Source organism: Pseudopipra pipra, chromosome 1 (assembly GCF_036250125.1).
Source record: "Pseudopipra pipra isolate bDixPip1 chromosome 1, bDixPip1.hap1, whole genome shotgun sequence".
NCBI lineage: Eukaryota > Metazoa > Chordata > Aves > Passeriformes > Pipridae > Pseudopipra > Pseudopipra pipra.
In genome coordinates this window covers 73,566,933-73,585,874 of record NC_087549.1, presented here as the reverse complement: position 1 = coordinate 73,585,874, position 18,942 = coordinate 73,566,933, and the positions used below count along the sequence as shown (strand labels likewise).

At 38.0% G+C, this 18,942-nt stretch overlaps 1 protein-coding gene across 1 annotated transcript in view; it reads left to right on the top strand.

The window, feature by feature from the left end:
* The window catches only part of DAP (death associated protein), a 57,535-nt gene extending 38,823 nt beyond the window's left edge, over nucleotides 1-18,712 (top strand). The window contains exons 3-4 of the mRNA XM_064661447.1: nucleotides 14,911-14,953; nucleotides 15,939-18,712. Of these exons, the coding sequence (XP_064517517.1) occupies nucleotides 14,911-14,953; nucleotides 15,939-16,058 (163 nt within the window). The 3' untranslated portion in view covers nucleotides 16,059-18,712. The remainder of the gene's footprint in view (nucleotides 1-14,910; nucleotides 14,954-15,938) is intronic.
* The last annotated feature ends 230 nt before the right edge of the window (nucleotides 18,713-18,942 follow it).

Genomic DNA, 18,942 nt, shown 5'->3' with positions numbered 1-18,942 from the left:
AGATAAACCACAAGGGAAGATACTGAAGTGCAGGTCCAGGGACAAGGTCACATTAGCAACAGTGTTTGAGGTGGCCTCTGCTTGCATTGCCTGGCCTATGATCTTCTGAACTATCCAAGTCCACATTTTGCACAATACTGTATTTCTTTATCATTAAAATCAAATTGTTTAGAGAGAAAAAAGCATGTGTGAGATGGTGAACAACTACCTCTTTTGTTCTATCCTGTTTCTGTGTTCATTTGTTCTCAAATTATTCCACCAAGAATTATGTCAGATGTTTTCCTTTTGTCCTGCTTCTCTGACAGTGATGCTGCAGGCTAAGTCACTCATTACTGAAAATTCAGAAATAGTTTCTCAAGTGCAGGTACCCTATTTGACACTCTTCACCCAGTTTTTGTGGTACAGTGTTCCTGTTTAAATCAGTAGAAATTATTAATGCCTAACCCCTTTGGAAATCACAGCAGGGTATATTAATGAAAATACCCAGAGTTCAAGTTTACAAACTGCTTTTCAAATTGTTGCATTAGGTGCAGAATAGCTGATGATACTGAATAGATTTCCTTAGATTTTCCAAGGACACATACACCACCAAATTATACCTTCCCATTGGTATGTTAATATTTTGGTCTGATCTAAACGCTGACCTACCTGAAATAATTACAAGCCTTCCTGAAGTTCTAAATATGCATTTCTGTTAAAAACCCGCTACTGAAGTCACACCTGTCAGTCTGGTTTAAGTTTTTATTTAATTTGTTCCTCAAGATTACCATACCTAAAAGAAATGGTAACAGCTGATAAAATTACTTCATATGGCAAGAGTGACAGTGAGATAACATATGATGAAATAAAAATGAGACTTTCTGAACATCGAGTGGTTGATGAGAAAGTCACAAGAGGCTGCTTGCCAGTCTGTGAGACCTAGAGAGAGACAGACAGGAATTACTTCAGGGTGGACTTTCATAATAATGAATGGGCTTAGGTTGTGTTTTCTGGAGTGTTTCCATTCAACACCCTATTGTTACTTGAAGCTCTGCAAAGCAAATGCAGACTAAAATCAGCATGACTTCTGCTACTTCCATGAATGATCATAGCTCTTCCTTTGACACAATGCTGGGTATATGCTTTTTGTCACACGTTGTGGTTGTGTCGTGCCAACACAGACAAATACAGAGAATGGGCAATTTCTCATGCATTTTTCTTGTGCTGTGGATCACAGAAAGAATCGTGGAACGCAGAAAGACTCGTGCCTTGCAGAATTTACCACCTAAGGAGTCTTTCTGCTGTGCCTTTTGCAACCGGACGTGCCTGTCTCGTATTGGCCTTTTTAGCCACCAGCGTGCTTGTGACAAACGTGGGTAGAGACCTTTCCCAAATCTTCGTTCGCGAAGCCCAGCCATGAAAGGATGGTGTGGGCTTGCTATTTCAAATGCTTTTGATTCATAGAAGATTGAGGATCTCCAGTGGACTTTATGGAAACTAGGCTTTTGGAAATAGCAGAGGTACCAAAACTCATCCATATATGCTTGGTGATTGATTACTGCTAATAGCTTACCAGTGCTTTCCACAGGAGTTGCAGATCTGTCTTTTGATGATCTTTCAGAAGAATGACAGTGCTCCTTTACCCTGCATAGGCTACAAAACACTTGGATCATTTCTCCACGTGGCATCAAAAAAATGGGGGAGGGGGTAATTGCATACATGAGACTGTAATTAGTCCACCCACACGGAAAAGGGGGAGAAGAGAGAATATTTGTGCACCAGTGTTGTCTCCCTTTGCCTGCTTAACAAGGTCATAGCCGAGCTCTTTGTCTGTGTGAGGTGGTAAGCCCATAGCAACATGCCTGTTACTGATATCCTGCAGTATCTACATCAAAGCACATCATAGGCAAATCAATGGCATCTTTGCATTGTCTTTTCATGTGCTTTCTCTAGCGTTACTGTTGTCTACAAAACGAGATTGCTTGTTCTTGTAACGTGAAGCGTGTCCCTGGGTATCTCTTCTGCCCTGTTATCTGGGCCTGTCACAGGAGCTCGCACACTGACTCTGTTTTTGGAAATTTTTCCTGATGCTTATTCAGCAGTACTGCCAAAGTAGAAGATGCCTGTTTTTCCTTCCTTTTTTTTTCTTCCCCTTTCCCTTTCCTTTTCCTCTCCTTTCAGTTTCTTCTCCTAATGTACTTTTGCCCAGTACTCACAAAAGTCTTGAACTGTCCTTGGAAAGAGTGGTCCCTTCTCTTCTTACTTCCACTCACAGATCAAGTAGCATGATTGCACCCTGTTTTTTCTGAGCTGTGGACTGTTCTATTATCCTCTCTGTGTTACATCAGGAAGTGCTACTGTTCTCCACAGCAGAGCTTCACAACAAAACTTGCATTTCTCGCTTCAAGCTCCTGTACACTTTCTTTACTTTCTACTTCTTTTGATGTGTTACAGTTATGAATCAGGATTGCTGCTGTAAAATTCATGAAAATTTCTTTATAACTGGAAGTAGCTAGAAGAGATCCCTCTGATAGGCGAAAACGAAATTAAACTTCAGTTTGCAGCTGGCCATTATGTAGCAGCAATAGTATTGCTGTCATCTGGGTGACTAGGGTATGTCTCCATGGGCTTCTTCTGCATGAAGATTTTAAATAAATATGACAGGAGCCTAATACCCTTCTGTCAATTTTAATGTCATAGCGGCGAGTACTCAGAGCAAGTATACACAAGAGGTCTGTCTCCTCTCTTGACAGTGCAGGTTAATAATAGGAATGCCACATTGGTTAATACAAAGTTTTGCCATAAATATAGAGGATGAAAATTAGAAAATTATTTGGCCTTTTGATAAATTAAAGATGTTCTATTTACACCTGCTCTTTTTGCTTTTTTCCTGCTGGTGATAAACTCAGGATGAATGGGTAGGTATTTGAAATAAAAAAAAGCGTGCAAAGTGGTTGTTGGTCAAAAATTTTCGCATACCAGTTTATAAAATGTGATCTCAGGAAATAATGTGAAAGGAGGACAAGCAGTAAATGTATCAGACATTAATTTGGCTTCTTGCATTCTTATTTTGAGTTTTTAAGCAGAACTATCTTACTGTGACCGAAAACCTGTCGTAGTACATGATTGGCATTTTTTCAGCCCCCATCACATACTGCATATTCATTGAACCACAGCTTTATATGTCTGGGAGCAGCCTGAATTGTAACCTCACTACTTATTTGCACCTACCATGGTAGGTGCTCTGGGAATCACTATGAGACTGAGAAGTGACCACAGATAGATACCATTTCCCAAAATATGGTATTATTACTTTGAGCTTTGTGGGATTCCACTGACCTTTGCTATTTTACATTTTGCAGTTTTCTCCTAATTAAAAATTCAAATAATATCTTTCATTTTCAGTTAAATGAATGCTTGGATTTTTTTTTTTGTGCCCAGTTTTTAAAGATTATCTGTATTGTAAGTTACCAAACCAGAATTTAGAGCCTTGAGTCTGAGATCTTTTTCAAATACATGCATTTCTGTCGGTATGATTTCTCCTGTCTTTGCCTCTTATCATTTACACTCTTTCATGGTATGTTTTTCTGATGTGAGCAGGACAATCATTTGAATCCTTTCTTGGTATTCTTTGACTTAGCAATCTTAGGACAGTATATCTTTAATTTTCTTTGATTAAAAAAAGGAAGACAGTTAAGATCCAAATTGGTGCAGTTCCCCTAAAGTATTTTTAAGACTTCTTGTTGCAGAGGTTTTCAGCTGTGTCTAAGATCATGTGAATTCAGAAGAGTTCAGCTGAATCAAACAGTACATCATCTTGCACTCTCGCCTGCAGCAAAATTTAGCTGCTACAAGTTCCAAATTCCTGATCTTCTCTATTTACATGTGAAGTGATTATACAGTAAGTTACAGATACGTTTTCTCAGCAAAGCATCGACATATGTTATCCACAGTCATCCCTTCTTAGAAAATCAACAGTTTGATGATTAACTTGTTTGATGATTAACACTTTTGCACAGTTACTGTGTTGTTATTAAAAACAACCCAAAAAAGTATTGGTTTGGGAAGTAGCCCTTGGGGGCTTAGAGGCTGTTAGAGGTAGCTAGAGATGAGGAGCAGAACAGCATCCTTAGCTCCCCTGTACCCTCTGCCAAAACGTACCATTAAAAAATTTCCTCTGGTTCTTGCTCCTGCAGATCTTGAGCTCCCTCTAACCTCTTCCTTTTGTAATGAAAACTAAACTGGGATATTTTTTATACTGAACTCTTAAAATAGAAAGCATTACATAGATGTTTAGCTCTATGTTCCGGGAGATGGAGGAGTCTTAATGGTGGGAAAGGAAATAAGAAAATGGAACCAAGAGATAAATAATGGAAAATACACTTTTGTAGTGGAAATGTCTCATACTGACAAAATGTTTCTTCAAAATGTGAAAATTTGAGAAAAATTAAACTATGAGTAAGTCACACCATGTTATGAAAAGTTATGTTAATGTAGCATTTACAAGCTGTACACCTGGTTGTGTGTATGATAGAAGGTGTAGTAATTGTGAGGATTGCTATTTTCACTTTTTAATTGTTTGAAAATCTGATTGTGGTGTTGTTTTCATTAATCTTTGCACTGACATACTGGATCTCCACTGAACTACACAGTAAAAATTATCTTTTGAATCAAGAGAGATCTCTGCATTTGCCTGTTAATGGGCTCCTGCAACAGGTGTATCCTGCTTAATTAATAAATAAAAAAAAATTAATTAAAATGTTTCTATGTCCAAATACACGCAGGATGACAGAAACAGGTTTTTGAAACATACAGATGAATCAAGGAATCTTTAGAAATCTTTTTTGCTAATATAACCTAAGTTGATACTTAGATAGGTAAACTTTTCAAAGGTGAGTAGGCTACTGATTTCTTAAGTGAGCTCCTTTGTTATAACATCCAGACAGTGGCCAGAGGTACTACTCCCAAGCAGTCGTTTTGGAAAAGTTGTGTTCTTGCTGAGGACACCCTTCAGCTAGAACTACAGACACATAACTTCAGACAGTTCTCCAGCCAGAATTGTCCCACCGGGTAGTGGATGAAATAAAATGAGTAATTTTTAGTGTGTCTTTTTTCTTTTCTGTTGTGCTGTGTATGGAAATGTGTTGTATAAAACACTAGTACAAACTACCAGTATAAAGTACCAAGAGTACTGCTGCTATTTAGTAAATGTAAATTCAGCTGAGACTGTGCATGCTTATTTTATTTTCATTCCGCAGAGAGGAATCTGTTTGTCCTGTAGAAGCAAAGTGAAGAAGCAAAGCTATGTGTGCATCACAAACGGAAAAAATGCAATCTAATTGTGCTCTGTATGGTAGAAGGTGATGTTGCCAGGTGGTCAGCTGCCATGCTGCAGGTGCTGTAGTACTTCTCTAAGGAAATGAACTGCTTTCACTGTTATTAAAGCAATTAAAAGGCATTCAAACAAATGGAACACCAGGACATGACAGATCTAACAGATTGAACTAGAAAATTAGTAGTCATGCTTGTTAGATTAACAGAAAAATCACTAGTGGTATTGACATTCAGGAGTTTGTAGTTGCTTTAAGATTTCTATGTCCCATTGAAGTGAATGGGTACTACTTTAGGGCTATGTTCAGATTTAACAACACATTGATCTGTTACCCATTTGCATTGTCATGGCTTCTATTACCACTTTACAAAGATAGACATTTATTTCACACTGAGTGCAAGCTTACCATCTAAGAACTTCTCTTGACATCCTTTGGATTATAATGCTTTGAATCCCATTGCTATTGATCTCCTCAAGGTCATTTTCTCTGTGTTTGCTTGGTACCAAGTTCCAGTCCCATTGACAGTGGAAGTTTTGCAGATGATTATAGTTATATCTGATATTGACCTTCTAGATTAAACCCTTAAGATAAATATGGAAGGAAGAAACAGCTTGTTCTAATTGTGTTCAGGTGACTGGATGTTTAGAGATGAAAAATGAAGATGCTGCCTTTCTGACCACTACAGCTCAGCACATGAGTAGTAATGATAGTAGAAGAGTGAAGGGTTTGCTTCCTCTTGGGTCAAGGGAGGTCAGTTTCTTTGTGGAGAAATTATATTTCCCTAGGTTCATTTAAACAAAGACGCACCTGTGTCTGAACCCCTTTGAGAGAACTTTGTTCTTTGTCTTGTGTCACATTAAAAACCTACCTGGGCTAAGTGTATTAGGGGTTAGAGGTTTTCTTGCTATTGAAAGTAAGCTGTTTGAGTTTAAAACATTTTTTAATTCTGTCTTCTGTTGCTTCTTTATGAGCTCTGAATGTAGGACTGCATACTTAAAAAATGTTTTCTCTGTTTTCTATGTCTGAATTAAGAGGAATTCCAGGTTCCAGGGTTTACTGGTCTCTTATTCCTTTGACAAGATTTATACCTCTACTTGCTGCTGGAGAATAGGGAGAATTGTATCAGTAACTTCAGCGGGGTTGTAACTAAAGCAAATTCCTGGCCAGTAACAGCCAGCTCACACAAGCTTCAGCATGGGATCTTATACTACCAGAGTATCTTCATGACCTTCCACAACACCCTTTATTGTGCTCAGAGCTTTCCCAGGAGTGGCCTGTTGAAATGGGGGAGAACTTCATCAAGGTCTGTTGTGCTGCAGGCAGAGTCATTTGCAACTGCAGAATGGAAACCATGCAGAATGCACGGTGTAAATTCGGGTTGGGAAGGCTCCTCACACCAATTGTGTCTTTTTGGAAGATGATGTAGTATTTATGCACATGCAGACACATGTATGCATGTTAGACTTCGTGTCTGCGGTGCCATTTGGGGTAATAACAAATGGTATTGCAGTGCTCAAAGCAGTAGGAGAGTGCGAAGTGCACATCTACTGAAAGATTAATACCATGAAACACTGGAAAGCAAAATTCAGGTTATGAACTCTTAACAGGCAAGGTTGGGAAATTCGAGGCCACTGCTGCGTGTCTGAGACAAACACAGATTCACCTGGGCAGGAGTGATAAGATTTTCTCCCTCTCGTTAACTTCTACCTTCTTGTGTTTTGCTCACTGCACTGACATCCTAGTACAGTGACATGCTGTTTCTCCAGTTCCATGCCATCTATCATCTGCTGGGAAATGGAGGAGCTACAGCAGTGCCACAACAGGCTCATGTGTTTCTGTAGCCAAGACACTGCAGTACAGGCCCATGGTCTTGATATTCTCAGCATGGAAGTGTGTTGCTGTCACGGGAACATGCATAGGGATGCACTTCAGCACTTGACAAATTCATGGGAGACTTGGTCCTTTCTCCCCTTGTGCCATGGTCTTTGGTCATTTTGCAAGTTCTTAAAGTCTACTTCTTTCCTTATTTTAGAGTTTCCTTTGAGTAGTGTCACCATTTAAGCACTACTTGCTTTATGTCAGTTTTCATACCTCTGTTTTTTTCCACAGTTAAGTGCTTACAGATTATTAAGTGGGCTAATGCTGCAGTCACTGCCTGTGAGAAGTTTGTCATTGGTGTTCACTAGGAGCTACTGTAGCTACTGCAATAACAGGGTTGAACCTCAATAAATCAACCAGCAGTTGGAGAATTGCAGACTATTTCTAAATCCTCTGAGTCTACAGTAAAGGTGAAATACTTAAATCTTCATTTTGTGATCAGAAGACATGAAAGAGAAATTTATTCTCTGATAGCACTATCATGTACAACAATATAGATAAGAGATGGTGGATATCTTTCTTAAATAATTTTCTTTTATGGCTAATACGTGCACTAAAACCAAAGATGAATGGGAAGCTGGTGAGATTAATCAGGCCATATGCTGCAATGGGTTGATAGTAAGAACATGGGTTGTATTTAAGAACAATGAATGTCAATCAGTTGCTATTAAATGTAATGGCCAGTGATTTACCACCTCATTAAAAGATTGGGACACCCAATTCACTTATATATGAATAGCAAAACAAATAGTAATTGAAATTTCCTGAAGGGCATTGAGTTCTTGTTCTAAACTTCCATTAATTTTGCCTCCATAGGAAGAGGAACAATTTAGTGAAGTGGAAACTATTTCATGGGGTGTATCAGAGCACAGCCTAGTACATGGGGACAAGAAAATTGTTTTCCAAAAGTAGTGTCTATAGGTTTTTGTATGGATTTTGTGTGTGTGTGTATACATATTGCATTTTATCAAGATTTGGCATCAAAGGGAAGTTATGCTTTTTACTGCTTTTAATATTTGCTGCAGCATCTGGATTCCTTTGAGGTGGTTCCCTACTCAGCGTGCACACAAGACTCAGAGGTTCAACAGTGCCATCCTGTGGATGATCTTAAAGGTCTGAAAGCTGCTGGCAGATAAATAAATGACCTCAACAGGATAAATTATCATAGAATATCAGATACTGTATGTCCCCACGCAATCAGCTAAAATATTTCCCTATGGTAGTCAGTCAGACTAATTATTACTTTTCTGTCCAGAAAATTAATAACCTAAACCAATTACAACCAATGGAAAAGTATTTCAGGCAAGCTGATGAGCAGTGTGCTTGTTAGTTTTATTCTCTTGCTGAGAAATGTGTTTTTAATCATCTCAGTGTGGTTTTAATCATCTTGAAATTTATTTTTGCAGACAATGCCAAAATCAAAGGCAACTATGTAAATTCAAATAGGCACCCCTATAAAGAAGTATCTGGACATCTTTAAAGAGGCATTAGAGTGAAACTAAGTCTAATTAACTTTCATGTTTCATAACCAGAAAATATGAATTCCCAAACAACCTTGGAGATTAAGCTGGGTGGTTTGAACAACTGGCCACAAAACTTTTAATTCCAGAAATAGAAGGGCAGGATTAAAGTCTGAAGTTTTGTTGACTGAAGATGAAAATCTGTTCGGAATACTTGGGGAACTTTCTGTTTATGCCAGGGCAAGGTAGAAAACCACAAAACTTGCTCTCTTTAGGGAACAGTTGGGGGATCATTGAGTAACTGCAGATCACACTATTTCATATATGGTTTTCATTTTGCTTGCCTAAGCAAATTGTAAGGAAAGTGAATGATGTTTATTTGGAAATGAGCAGAGAAATAAAGGGCAAGCTGCTGAGTGGAAGGTAGTGCTCATTTTTCAAGTCGCTGCTGTTTTAGGGTGCTGAATGGGCAAGAGGTGTGCTGTCTGTGTGCTGCCTTTACCTGTGGATCAGGGAGTTGAGCGCAGCACCAGGTTCTGCATTGTACCTCTATGGTTTGCAGGAATTTCTCCTTTGCTTTCTTCATGGCTGTCAGGGGAATTTCTCATTTGCTTTCCACAGCAAGAGGCCAACTACAAGTTGCAGTACATACCACTCAGTGATTTGATTAAAACAAGGAAACACCAGGTTACAAACTCCAGTGATACTCTTTGATATTTAAAAATGATGACATGATTTGTGGTTCTGAAGTCTTCAAAAAACAGGTCATGCTATTATTTATATATTCCATATGTCTGTTTGCCAGGCTTACTTAAAACAGCAAAAGGTGATCGCCAGGGATAAAACATATCATTAATCCCCACGAGTATGAAAAGATAAATATGAATCATTCCCATTTAGAAGATTAGTTTAATGCAGTTTTAATTATTTAACTTTTTTTTTAACCTACTTTGACAAAAAAGTCTTCTAGCTTAACAAAAGCCTTGCATCTGTACAGTTCTGTCCTTTTTAGAGTAGGTTAACATGTTTTCAGTGTTGACGTAATGGAAATTTTGGTATTGATGCCTTATTTGCAGGAGGTTCTGCGCTTAATTCTATGGTATTTAAAGGTATCTGCTATTACTAGTTTTAAATGTATGTCTTCTACAAGTGTCACTCTACTTATATGGTAAAGAAGATAAATGAGAGCAGTATTATCCACTCCTTTGTATACTGTATGTAAATAGTTCTAGCTCTCTCCTTATGTAGAAGGTTTTCCATGCTCTCAGCTATTTTTTCTGTCTTTATTTCTGCTCTAGTTCTTCACTTAGAATGTTCCTGACCTGAACGAAGTATTGTGATTGAGGTATACTGTGAAGTATACCTCATTGCTTTTTCTCATTCTTTATTTGTCCTGGCATGTTATTGTGATTTTTATGATCACCAGTGTACATGGAACATTTGCCTTCTACACTGTAGAAGACCCATTTCCCATTTCAGAAGCTCTTATAGTTCATGTGGAAAGAAACTGTGCATATGCATGGGTCTGTTGCCTGGTTTGTCAACTCTAAACATAGTCTTTTATTCTGGATTGCACTGTGAGCAATGCTCATAGTCCTTCCTCCAGACTGGATCTGCTATTCCAACTGCTGCTGGAAACTAGCATCAGATCTGATCCATCCCATTCAGTAATGATGCAGTAGGCAATTTAGGTGCTGCAGGCAGCAGAGTGGCTGCAGGTGTTCATCCCCCCATGGCTATGGGAATGTGCTCCGCTTTGTTCTGCGTTTGGGACCACTCTGAAATAGCAGTGAATCTGTGTATGTATACATGCACAGCCTCTGCACATGTTGTGTGCACATTCACTGCATTTAGAGATAGATACAGTTAACTATAAAATTCCCTGTTAAATTAGAAAACTAATTTATTCAGTTGCTCTGTTTCAATGGAGTTGGATGAATACTCAGCTGCCCTATGTATGTTCTGTGGCCTGTAGGAGATTTCACAGTAATTCCAATGCCACTGTGTTTGTCTTTACAGTATGTCTGTTCAACTAATCCCCTTAAGGTGAAGGAATAAGATTTTAATATTATTAATGCTTCATTTCATCTAGTTAATGATATTTTCAAATATTTCATCTTCTTTATGATTTAGTTGCCATGTCAGATAAAGATCTTGTTTAAGCTAAGTATTATGAAATAATAAAAGTCTTTATTTTATTTGAATACAGTCAGGATAAATGAATCCAGTAGAAGATCTGATGTTAGGCAGGTGCAGCACTGCACATGTAAAATCAGGGTAAGTTCTCTGAATGCTCAGATCTTAACAGATGTGTTCTTTTTCTCCATATGTTACAATAAAATAAGGATTTGCTCTGAAAGTATTGACACAAACACTAACCAGTCTTGGCAAACATGCTGTTTTGTTCCTTACACAGTATCAGCTGTGGCTATTAATTAACTTTAAATAAATGTGTGCATTAAGTGGCTGTAAAGCACATATATGTATAAACAAAATCAGTTTTTGTCAGGAGGTAAAAATGGTTTTTTTGCTTTCTTGTTTACTGATGCCTAGACAAAGGAATGCTGCATCTTCAAAGCAACATCTGTCAAACTAATTTTCATCAGATTAAGTATATCCTCAGAGCAACCATCACAGCTTACAAAATACTGGAAATGTAGGTTGTGCTTTGCATAAAACACCAATAGAATTTAAAGCACCTGAAAGTGTTTTACAAATGTAGCAATGATAGGCTGTGCCTGTTCTCCATCTTTGCTTCTATTTTCAGGAGGTTCTTGGGAAGATAACAGTGATGTTGCAAAACTGCAGTCCCAGTAGATGTCCCAGAGTGCAATTGCGGAGTTATGGTCCTGGCAGCTTATCTGGGTCCACAAAACCCAATGGTTTGGGAGTCTGGCAGTAGAGATTGAATTTATTGTGATGAAGTTCATCTGTGGAAAGATTTCTCTCATTAAGAATGAAATTAAAGCATGAATCAGTGACTGATTATCCAGGCCTTTCTCTGATCCGTTGAATTCTTCATTAGTATAGATGTGCAATTATATATGCTCTGGCCTGATTCTGGTTCTATAGATCATCAAAGATAATGAATAATATTAAATTTTTAAAGATTTTTTTATGGAGCAATGTAATCTGGTAAAAATGGGAGGAAAGGCAGTGGCTTTGACATAGAACATAAATACTGACACACTCAATCATTCGCATTTTTGGCCAGCTTTCTGTCTTTTTCCCTGCTAGAGAATAATTAATGCATGGAAGTGAGCTTCCTATTAGACTGCTGTGTCTTCCATAGGAGTGAAGCATTTTGCATGTGTAATGACTTAAGTACAGAGGTGAAGAAGTGTCATTACAGTGTGCACCCACAGCCGATTGTGGAAACTCAAGTCAGCCAGAAACAAGTGCCAGGATTTCTGTAGAAATCCATCTTTGTAGAGGGAGGGTAGAGGCACTTGAGCTGGAAGTCAGGACAGCCTTCCCATTAGTTCTTCCTTTTAAAAGCTGTAAATCTAGCATAAAGCAAGAAGAGTACAGTCAAAAATCCATGAAGAGGACAAAATAGGGGGAAAGTCAAGGAGAAATCTGTTCCAGCTGCATCTGGGAGGAGATACGTTTTTGCAACTCTGATTTTCTATTAGTTTGTTCACTGTGTATCAGCACTATCCTAAAGTGTCCCACACAAACCCTAGGTGAGTCAGCGTGAGGTGTTTTGGTGCCTACCACACACCCGTGGGATAGCCCTAATCAGTAGCCTGTTTGTAAGGCAGTGTAACTAAAGATGGTCACAGAACCAATTGCATACAAGCAAGGCTTAAATATGTTATTTCATGATAGAGTTTAAGATAAGTGCTTTATATCTGAAGAATATAGTCTTTACCAGGAAAATAGTATTGCTGATTTTTGTCTTCTTTATAAAGATGTACATAGCTGCTTCTGTAATACTATCTGAAACATAATCAAATTGGCTTTTAGATTAACTGAAAATGATCTTTGTAGGATCTTCAGCCTAGTTCTTGAGACAAAAGAACATACAAGTAAGTTGAAATAAGTACAGAAATGTACCAAATATTCTAACTCTGTCCATCTCTTATTGTGTACTCAGGGAACACTGGCAAGCTTGGGTCCTTTGAATGCATGACATTTCAACAGGAGACCAGGGGTTCTGAGAGTATTTTTGCAATTTGCAGTGCTAAAAGCTCTGTTTGTAATAACCATTATGCAAGAGATTACTTCTGGTTGTCACTGTTGGCCAGAGCCATGGAGCATTGCACTTGTTTTCAAAGCAAGAAGTATGAAACACACAGCAGATAATACAGTGTGGTAGTCAGCAAACAAATCATGGTGCATTCAGCAAATACAGGCTTTTTTGGGGAAATGTTGATTTGAATTTCATGCATCATCCAAGCATAATGAACACTGAAAGGTCATGGTAAGAATATAAGAAAAAAATCCATCTGACTTGACTTTCTCACTATCCAATATTGTTAATAATGCAATGTCAAGCAAAAAACTGTCTCTGAGTGTGACTAAAGGCAGATTCCATGTATAGTTTAAAAATAACTTGCCACGGTTTTTTTTCCCCATTTATTGTGCATTTTCTTTATAATGTCATGGTGTTAGTTTGTGAACCGTACCTTGAGCCACTGCAGTATGTACATCTGTGTTTTCTCAGTGAGTTATTTCTTTGAGTTTGTTACTCAGCATCCAGGAAGTCTCATGCAGACTGTAACATACTAATTGGCTCAGTACAATTAGGATGAAATGAAGGTGTTTGCTGTCTTTTCTTGTTATTAATTTGTACTGACAGAAAATTAGATTGAAAAAGTCTAATACAACTATCAAAATATTATTTCTTATTGCAGGAAATATTAGTGTTGCTCTTTAATGGAAGTATTTTAGAGCAGAACTCCCTTCCTTTTTCCTAATCCTGTCTTTCTGACTTTTTAAAAATTTCTAGAAGGGATTCTGAACCTTGTTAAATAACCAGAGTGCTCAGAGACTGTGTAGCAATACCATGACTTAAATGAGGCTCAGGCAATATTTATGAGTTCATTATATCAAGGTGTAATACTGTGCTGCTTGTTATCTTAACTTCACATTAATAAATTTTTACAAGCTGTGTACTTGTAAAGTCCATCATAATAATCACTATCATTCCTCTAATAAATCATTTGATTTGTGTTTGCTTTGTGTCGTTCCAACCTTGTGAGACATAACATCACAGGGTAGAAACCCTTCTCGTGGTCCAGGTTAATGAACCACCTGCTGTGAGTCCTCAGTGACAGACATGCTCAGAGGGAGGGACGCCTTTACCTCCTCACTCTCCTTCCCTTTGCAATGCCTCAGGTTACATGGTTTTCTTAAAGAAGAATTACCTGTATTGTGGAGATTTTCTGGAGCTCCAGGTCTCACTCCTTCTGTAGACTGTGCAGATGTATGGTTTTACTTGTTCTGGAGACCACTAAGTTGCAGAGTATCTGTAATTCATGTGCTGGCAATGCCACTGGGGTGAACAGCTGGTGGCTGTGCTGTGGCCTCCAGGTAGAGGTGGGCACCTCAGTAGATCAGTGACCCAGGAAAACCAATCGCTCATGCTGACCAAACTTCAGAGTCAAGTTCTGCCTATGAAAAGTCTGTTCCTATTGGCATGGATGGAGGGTCTGCAAATGAAAAAGCAGGATACACTTTGCTGTATGTTTTTTAATATTTGTTTTATTGCAGACACGATTCTTCTTCTTGTAACAGAGTAGATAACTATCTGCTTGAAAATCTGTGATTTGAAGTACTGAGTGTTGTTTTTTCTGAGACTCAGGTTCCTAATTCATTTGATTGACAGATGTAAACTTGAAATTTATTTCATTCTCTAACACAGCAGTGAGTGTAGTCCAGCTACAGTTTCCATTGTGCAATACAAATACGCTAAGCCTAAAGTACTGCTGGCAGCGTATATAAAAAATTTGAGCATTAAGAAACCAATGCAAACAAAGACTCTCAGCTTTAAGTAAGAAACAGTGTTGTTGGACTAGCCTTTTACTGCTGTCACAACCAATGTGAAGTAATAGCAGCCAAAATCTACAGGTTTGTTTTTGATTGGAGTAAGTACTAGTAAGGCAGTAGTCATTTGAAGAGGCAATTTGTCTTGCCTATTTGAAACATTCCTTAGTTGCCAGAAATGCCACTTTTTTTCTCATTACGTGTGTGATGTACTTTTCATTTTTATGTTCTAAATAACTGGTAAAAATAATCCCTCTTATTTTTTTCAGCCCACCTAAACCAGCGGTGTTCATCTCTGGTGTCATTGCTAGGGTAAGATTATCATTACATTTCTCTCAGTCATAGAAAAACTACTGTAGGCTTTTCAGAATTATCACCGATCAGAGCAAAATTATCTTTTTCATACCCCTTCCTCTTCTGTGTGAAGAGGCTTTATGTTTTTTATATTCGTTTAAGGCCCTTTAAGCATTCTTTCTGGGTTTGTGTGAAATAGAAATTATTTATTGAAATTACTTCCACCATTTTACTTTGAATTTTAGCACTTTAAGTTTATTGGATCATCTTTTTATATCTAAGCTAGTTATTACTGCATTCATTTCCATTGGAAGCAGTTGCATGTTAAATGTGCTGCTGTAGCTTGATCTGTGATGAGGAGCAACACTGCCGTCTGTAAGGATACATGTTTGAAGATGTGTTTCAGCTGCCCTTTGTGTCTTGAGGTACTTGGGGATTCAAGGTGTTATTCCCTATTTTTTAACACTAGACTAGACCTAGAAATCCATAAGCTAAATAAATAAATAAATAAATATTAAGTAGCCATTAATCATATGATCATGTGGATGCCCCATTTCAGTAAATGTTCGAGGCCAGATTGGAGCAACCTAGTCTAGTGGAAGATGTCCCTGCCCATGGCAAGGGGGTTGGAACTAGATGATCTTTAAAGTCCCTTCCAACCCAGGCCATTCTATGATTCTGTGATTCCTATAGTAGGTTTTCTTGTGCAGGTAGTTTTTCATGCTGCCTTAACTTATTTTTAAAATAGTCTCCTCTTTTTAGTGGCTTTGTGAAAACCAAACAGGTCTGAAGAGAGAGGAGTGCTTGGGGTTCTTTTCCCTTGGGTCACTTCAAGATACTATATTCTTGGATGGTGTGTGTAACTGGAACAAGTGAGACTTGTGAAAGAGAAATTTTGAAATTGACTAAAAGATTGGAGTAGTAGGATGTGTACGGGGGACTTCAGAGTAACATGCAGCACTTCTAGGATTTCTTAAATTTTTCCCGGTTGTTCTTTGAACAGGGTGATAAGGACTTCCCTCCAGCTGCAGCTCAGGTGGCTCATCAGAAACCACATCCTTCTGTGGAAAAGCTTCCTCACCCACAACATGTCAAACAGCACATCCATCAGCCCCGCAAATGATCTGCCCATCAAGATCTCAGCCAAACTGCTGTCAGTGAATAAGTTTTCAAGAGAAGACAAAAACCCTTTAGGATTCACACTGTCAAATCAGTAAAATTGACCTCTAAAATAACATGCTGTTTCTTTTTCTTTAATTGTCAAGGGTTAATAAGAATGAAGACATTGTTCAGTTGTTATCCCAGATGGAAAATTCTCTATTAAATATTTGCTGATCAGGGGTGCTTTTTAATAATATTTTCCTATTGCCAAGATAAAAACTTTAGTATGAATAATATGATTAATGAGCTTATAACTTTTAGTTGTGGCATCGCAATAGCAGATAGTTTATGTAGTTTTATTCTAAGCCAGTAGGGAAGAATGGCCCTTTGGTCCTGGTACCTGTACCATTTGTTGTGTGTGTTGAGACAGAAATCGGTGGTTGTCTGGATTATGTAGAACTGTTATAGTGTTCAGTATCCTACAGTGTTACACCCCAGTGACTGTGCCCTCTGAATTCAACTAGGAAGATGATAAAAGGGCCCCAAAACCTTCTCAAGTGGGCAGAGATCCAGCTGAATCTTCTTTACACCCCTTTGCACAGTCTGGCTGAGGTTTTTCCCTTTGGAGGTCTGTGGGTATGAAGAGGAGAGAGAAACCAGAGTTACAAGAACGCTGCTGCTGTAGGCAACCAATCTCTGATCTCATGGGTTTCACTAAGGGGCTGTATTTTTGAGGTGATGATTTCTCAATCCCAATAACAAGTTGAAGGAGCTCAGGACCCTCTGGAATTGAACTTAAAGTAAATTCAATATCACCATATGAAATTAAGAGGTGCCATTAGCAAATATGTTTATGACACAACCTCCGTTGCACATCATATTTTTTCCTAATTGTCTTATTGTGAAGGACAGTTGTGATATGAGGGATTAAAAAAAAGCTATTTTTCAAATAGAGCAATTGTTTTAGTTTTGGCCACATAATTAAATCTTTTGATTGCTCAGCTCAAAATCACTTAGGTCTATCATTTTCCTTCTGTAACTCATCTCTGTAAAAAACAGGGAAATTATTTTTTTACATCCTGCCTATGTTTTTAAAGTGTCCTGTTTTTAGTTGACTACAAATACCATACGGCCTTTGGTACCTCTCGGGTTTATAAAATTTCTAATGATGTTAAAAACATGGGAGCTAGCACTGCAACCATTCACCTGGCAAATCAGTGAAAGTTTGGGATCACTTTGGGCTTTACTAATTCATTTATGTTTAAAATCAAATAGTGTATAAAAGCAATGAGGAGAGTTTTAAAAAAAACATTATTTTTAAGAATTTCTGCAGATTAAATCATTATTTCCTGAGAAGCTGATTTAAAACAACAGCAGTGAAATAATGGGAAATATGGCCCATTTCACAAGTGGAATAACTCACTTATGTGGGTGAGAGGGACCTGACATTTCCATCTCTTCATAAGCTTGAAATGGAAATGATGTTTTGCAAATCCTATGTGTGGATATATTTATTCTACACCCGAGGAAGGATGTACAATCTGTATATGCAGTCCTGAATTTCAATTTAATTAGATAACCGTACTTGCCTTAAGGAATGAATGTGGTTTATAAGAATAATTCTGTATTAAAATATGCATAATTTTTAAAATATGCTTTCTGTTTTTGATGTTGGTGCAGCAGAGGCCTTGGTTGTAGCTGCTTCTGAGTGTACAAGTGATTCACACATGAGTAACTCATTCATAAGGGTAGCATTTGTTAAGCCTCGTGGAATATCTGCACGAGATAATTTGCTGGCAGGAATATTTGCAGATTCAGGACAGGAAGTGGTTGATAGTGCACCCAGGAGCTGTCAGTGACCTGCATCAGCAGTGAAGCTGATCATCACAATCATTTGATGCCGGTACCTGCTGCCTTGGGAGGGAGCTGGATGGGGTTCAGCTCTCCTTCGTGTTGTGCCTACATCTGCAGTAGTGTCTAGACCTCAGCTGTAGTCAGTGGTGATGCAATCAGTCAGTAGAGTTTAGGTATGGCATTGTTGACCAAAGGGAAGCGTGATGGATCACTCTTGGCTCCACTGACTGCAGTGGAAAACTAAACCCAGGTGTAGAAGCACAGGATTAGGTGGCACTGGGTCCCTCTGCCCCACGTCTTGTAATGAGTGGTAGAATTGCTTCTAAAAGCAACAACACATTTCCGTTGCAATACTAAAAGTTAGGAACATGGATGTGTTTGAATTACAAACTACTACTCCTGGTTGTTAATGCAATATATACAGTATACATAGACAATACATGAATTTTGTCTTTGATTACTTAGATAGATAAGTAAGTTTGTACAGTGGAGTATGGCTCTTAAGATAGCTTTAGTGGCTTATAGAGTGCAGGAATTCCTGTATGGTTAGAAAATGTCTCTGTATGAAAGCCTTTTATATATTGTTGGGAGGTTTCCATGTTTATACATCAGTGTCCTTACCAAAGCATTATCTTGCTCGAAATAAAGAATCATAACTGGTGAACTGGATTTCCTACTGATGATTATTGATGCTTTTAAAATATGTTACAATGACATATAAGCACAGGAGATGCTCAGATGTTATCTTGAAATGACTGCAAAATAAATTTTCTGTAATTGTCAATGTGGCAATAATGCAACAATAAAGCATGAAGTTGTGTATTGGGCTCTTTTTTTTCTCTAAGTACAATGTAAATCAGCAGGGTGCAGCTTTTGGGGATTTATGAGTTTTTATTACAGACTGCTGCATGACTAATAACATTTTATAGATAGTGAAATTTAGTATGAAATTTTATGGCACAGTGAATGAGCTGTTTTGAATAGTCCAGTTTCATGTAAAATAAAAAGTAGATGCCACCAGCTAGAATGAGAGATGTTTTCCTCTGTGAAAT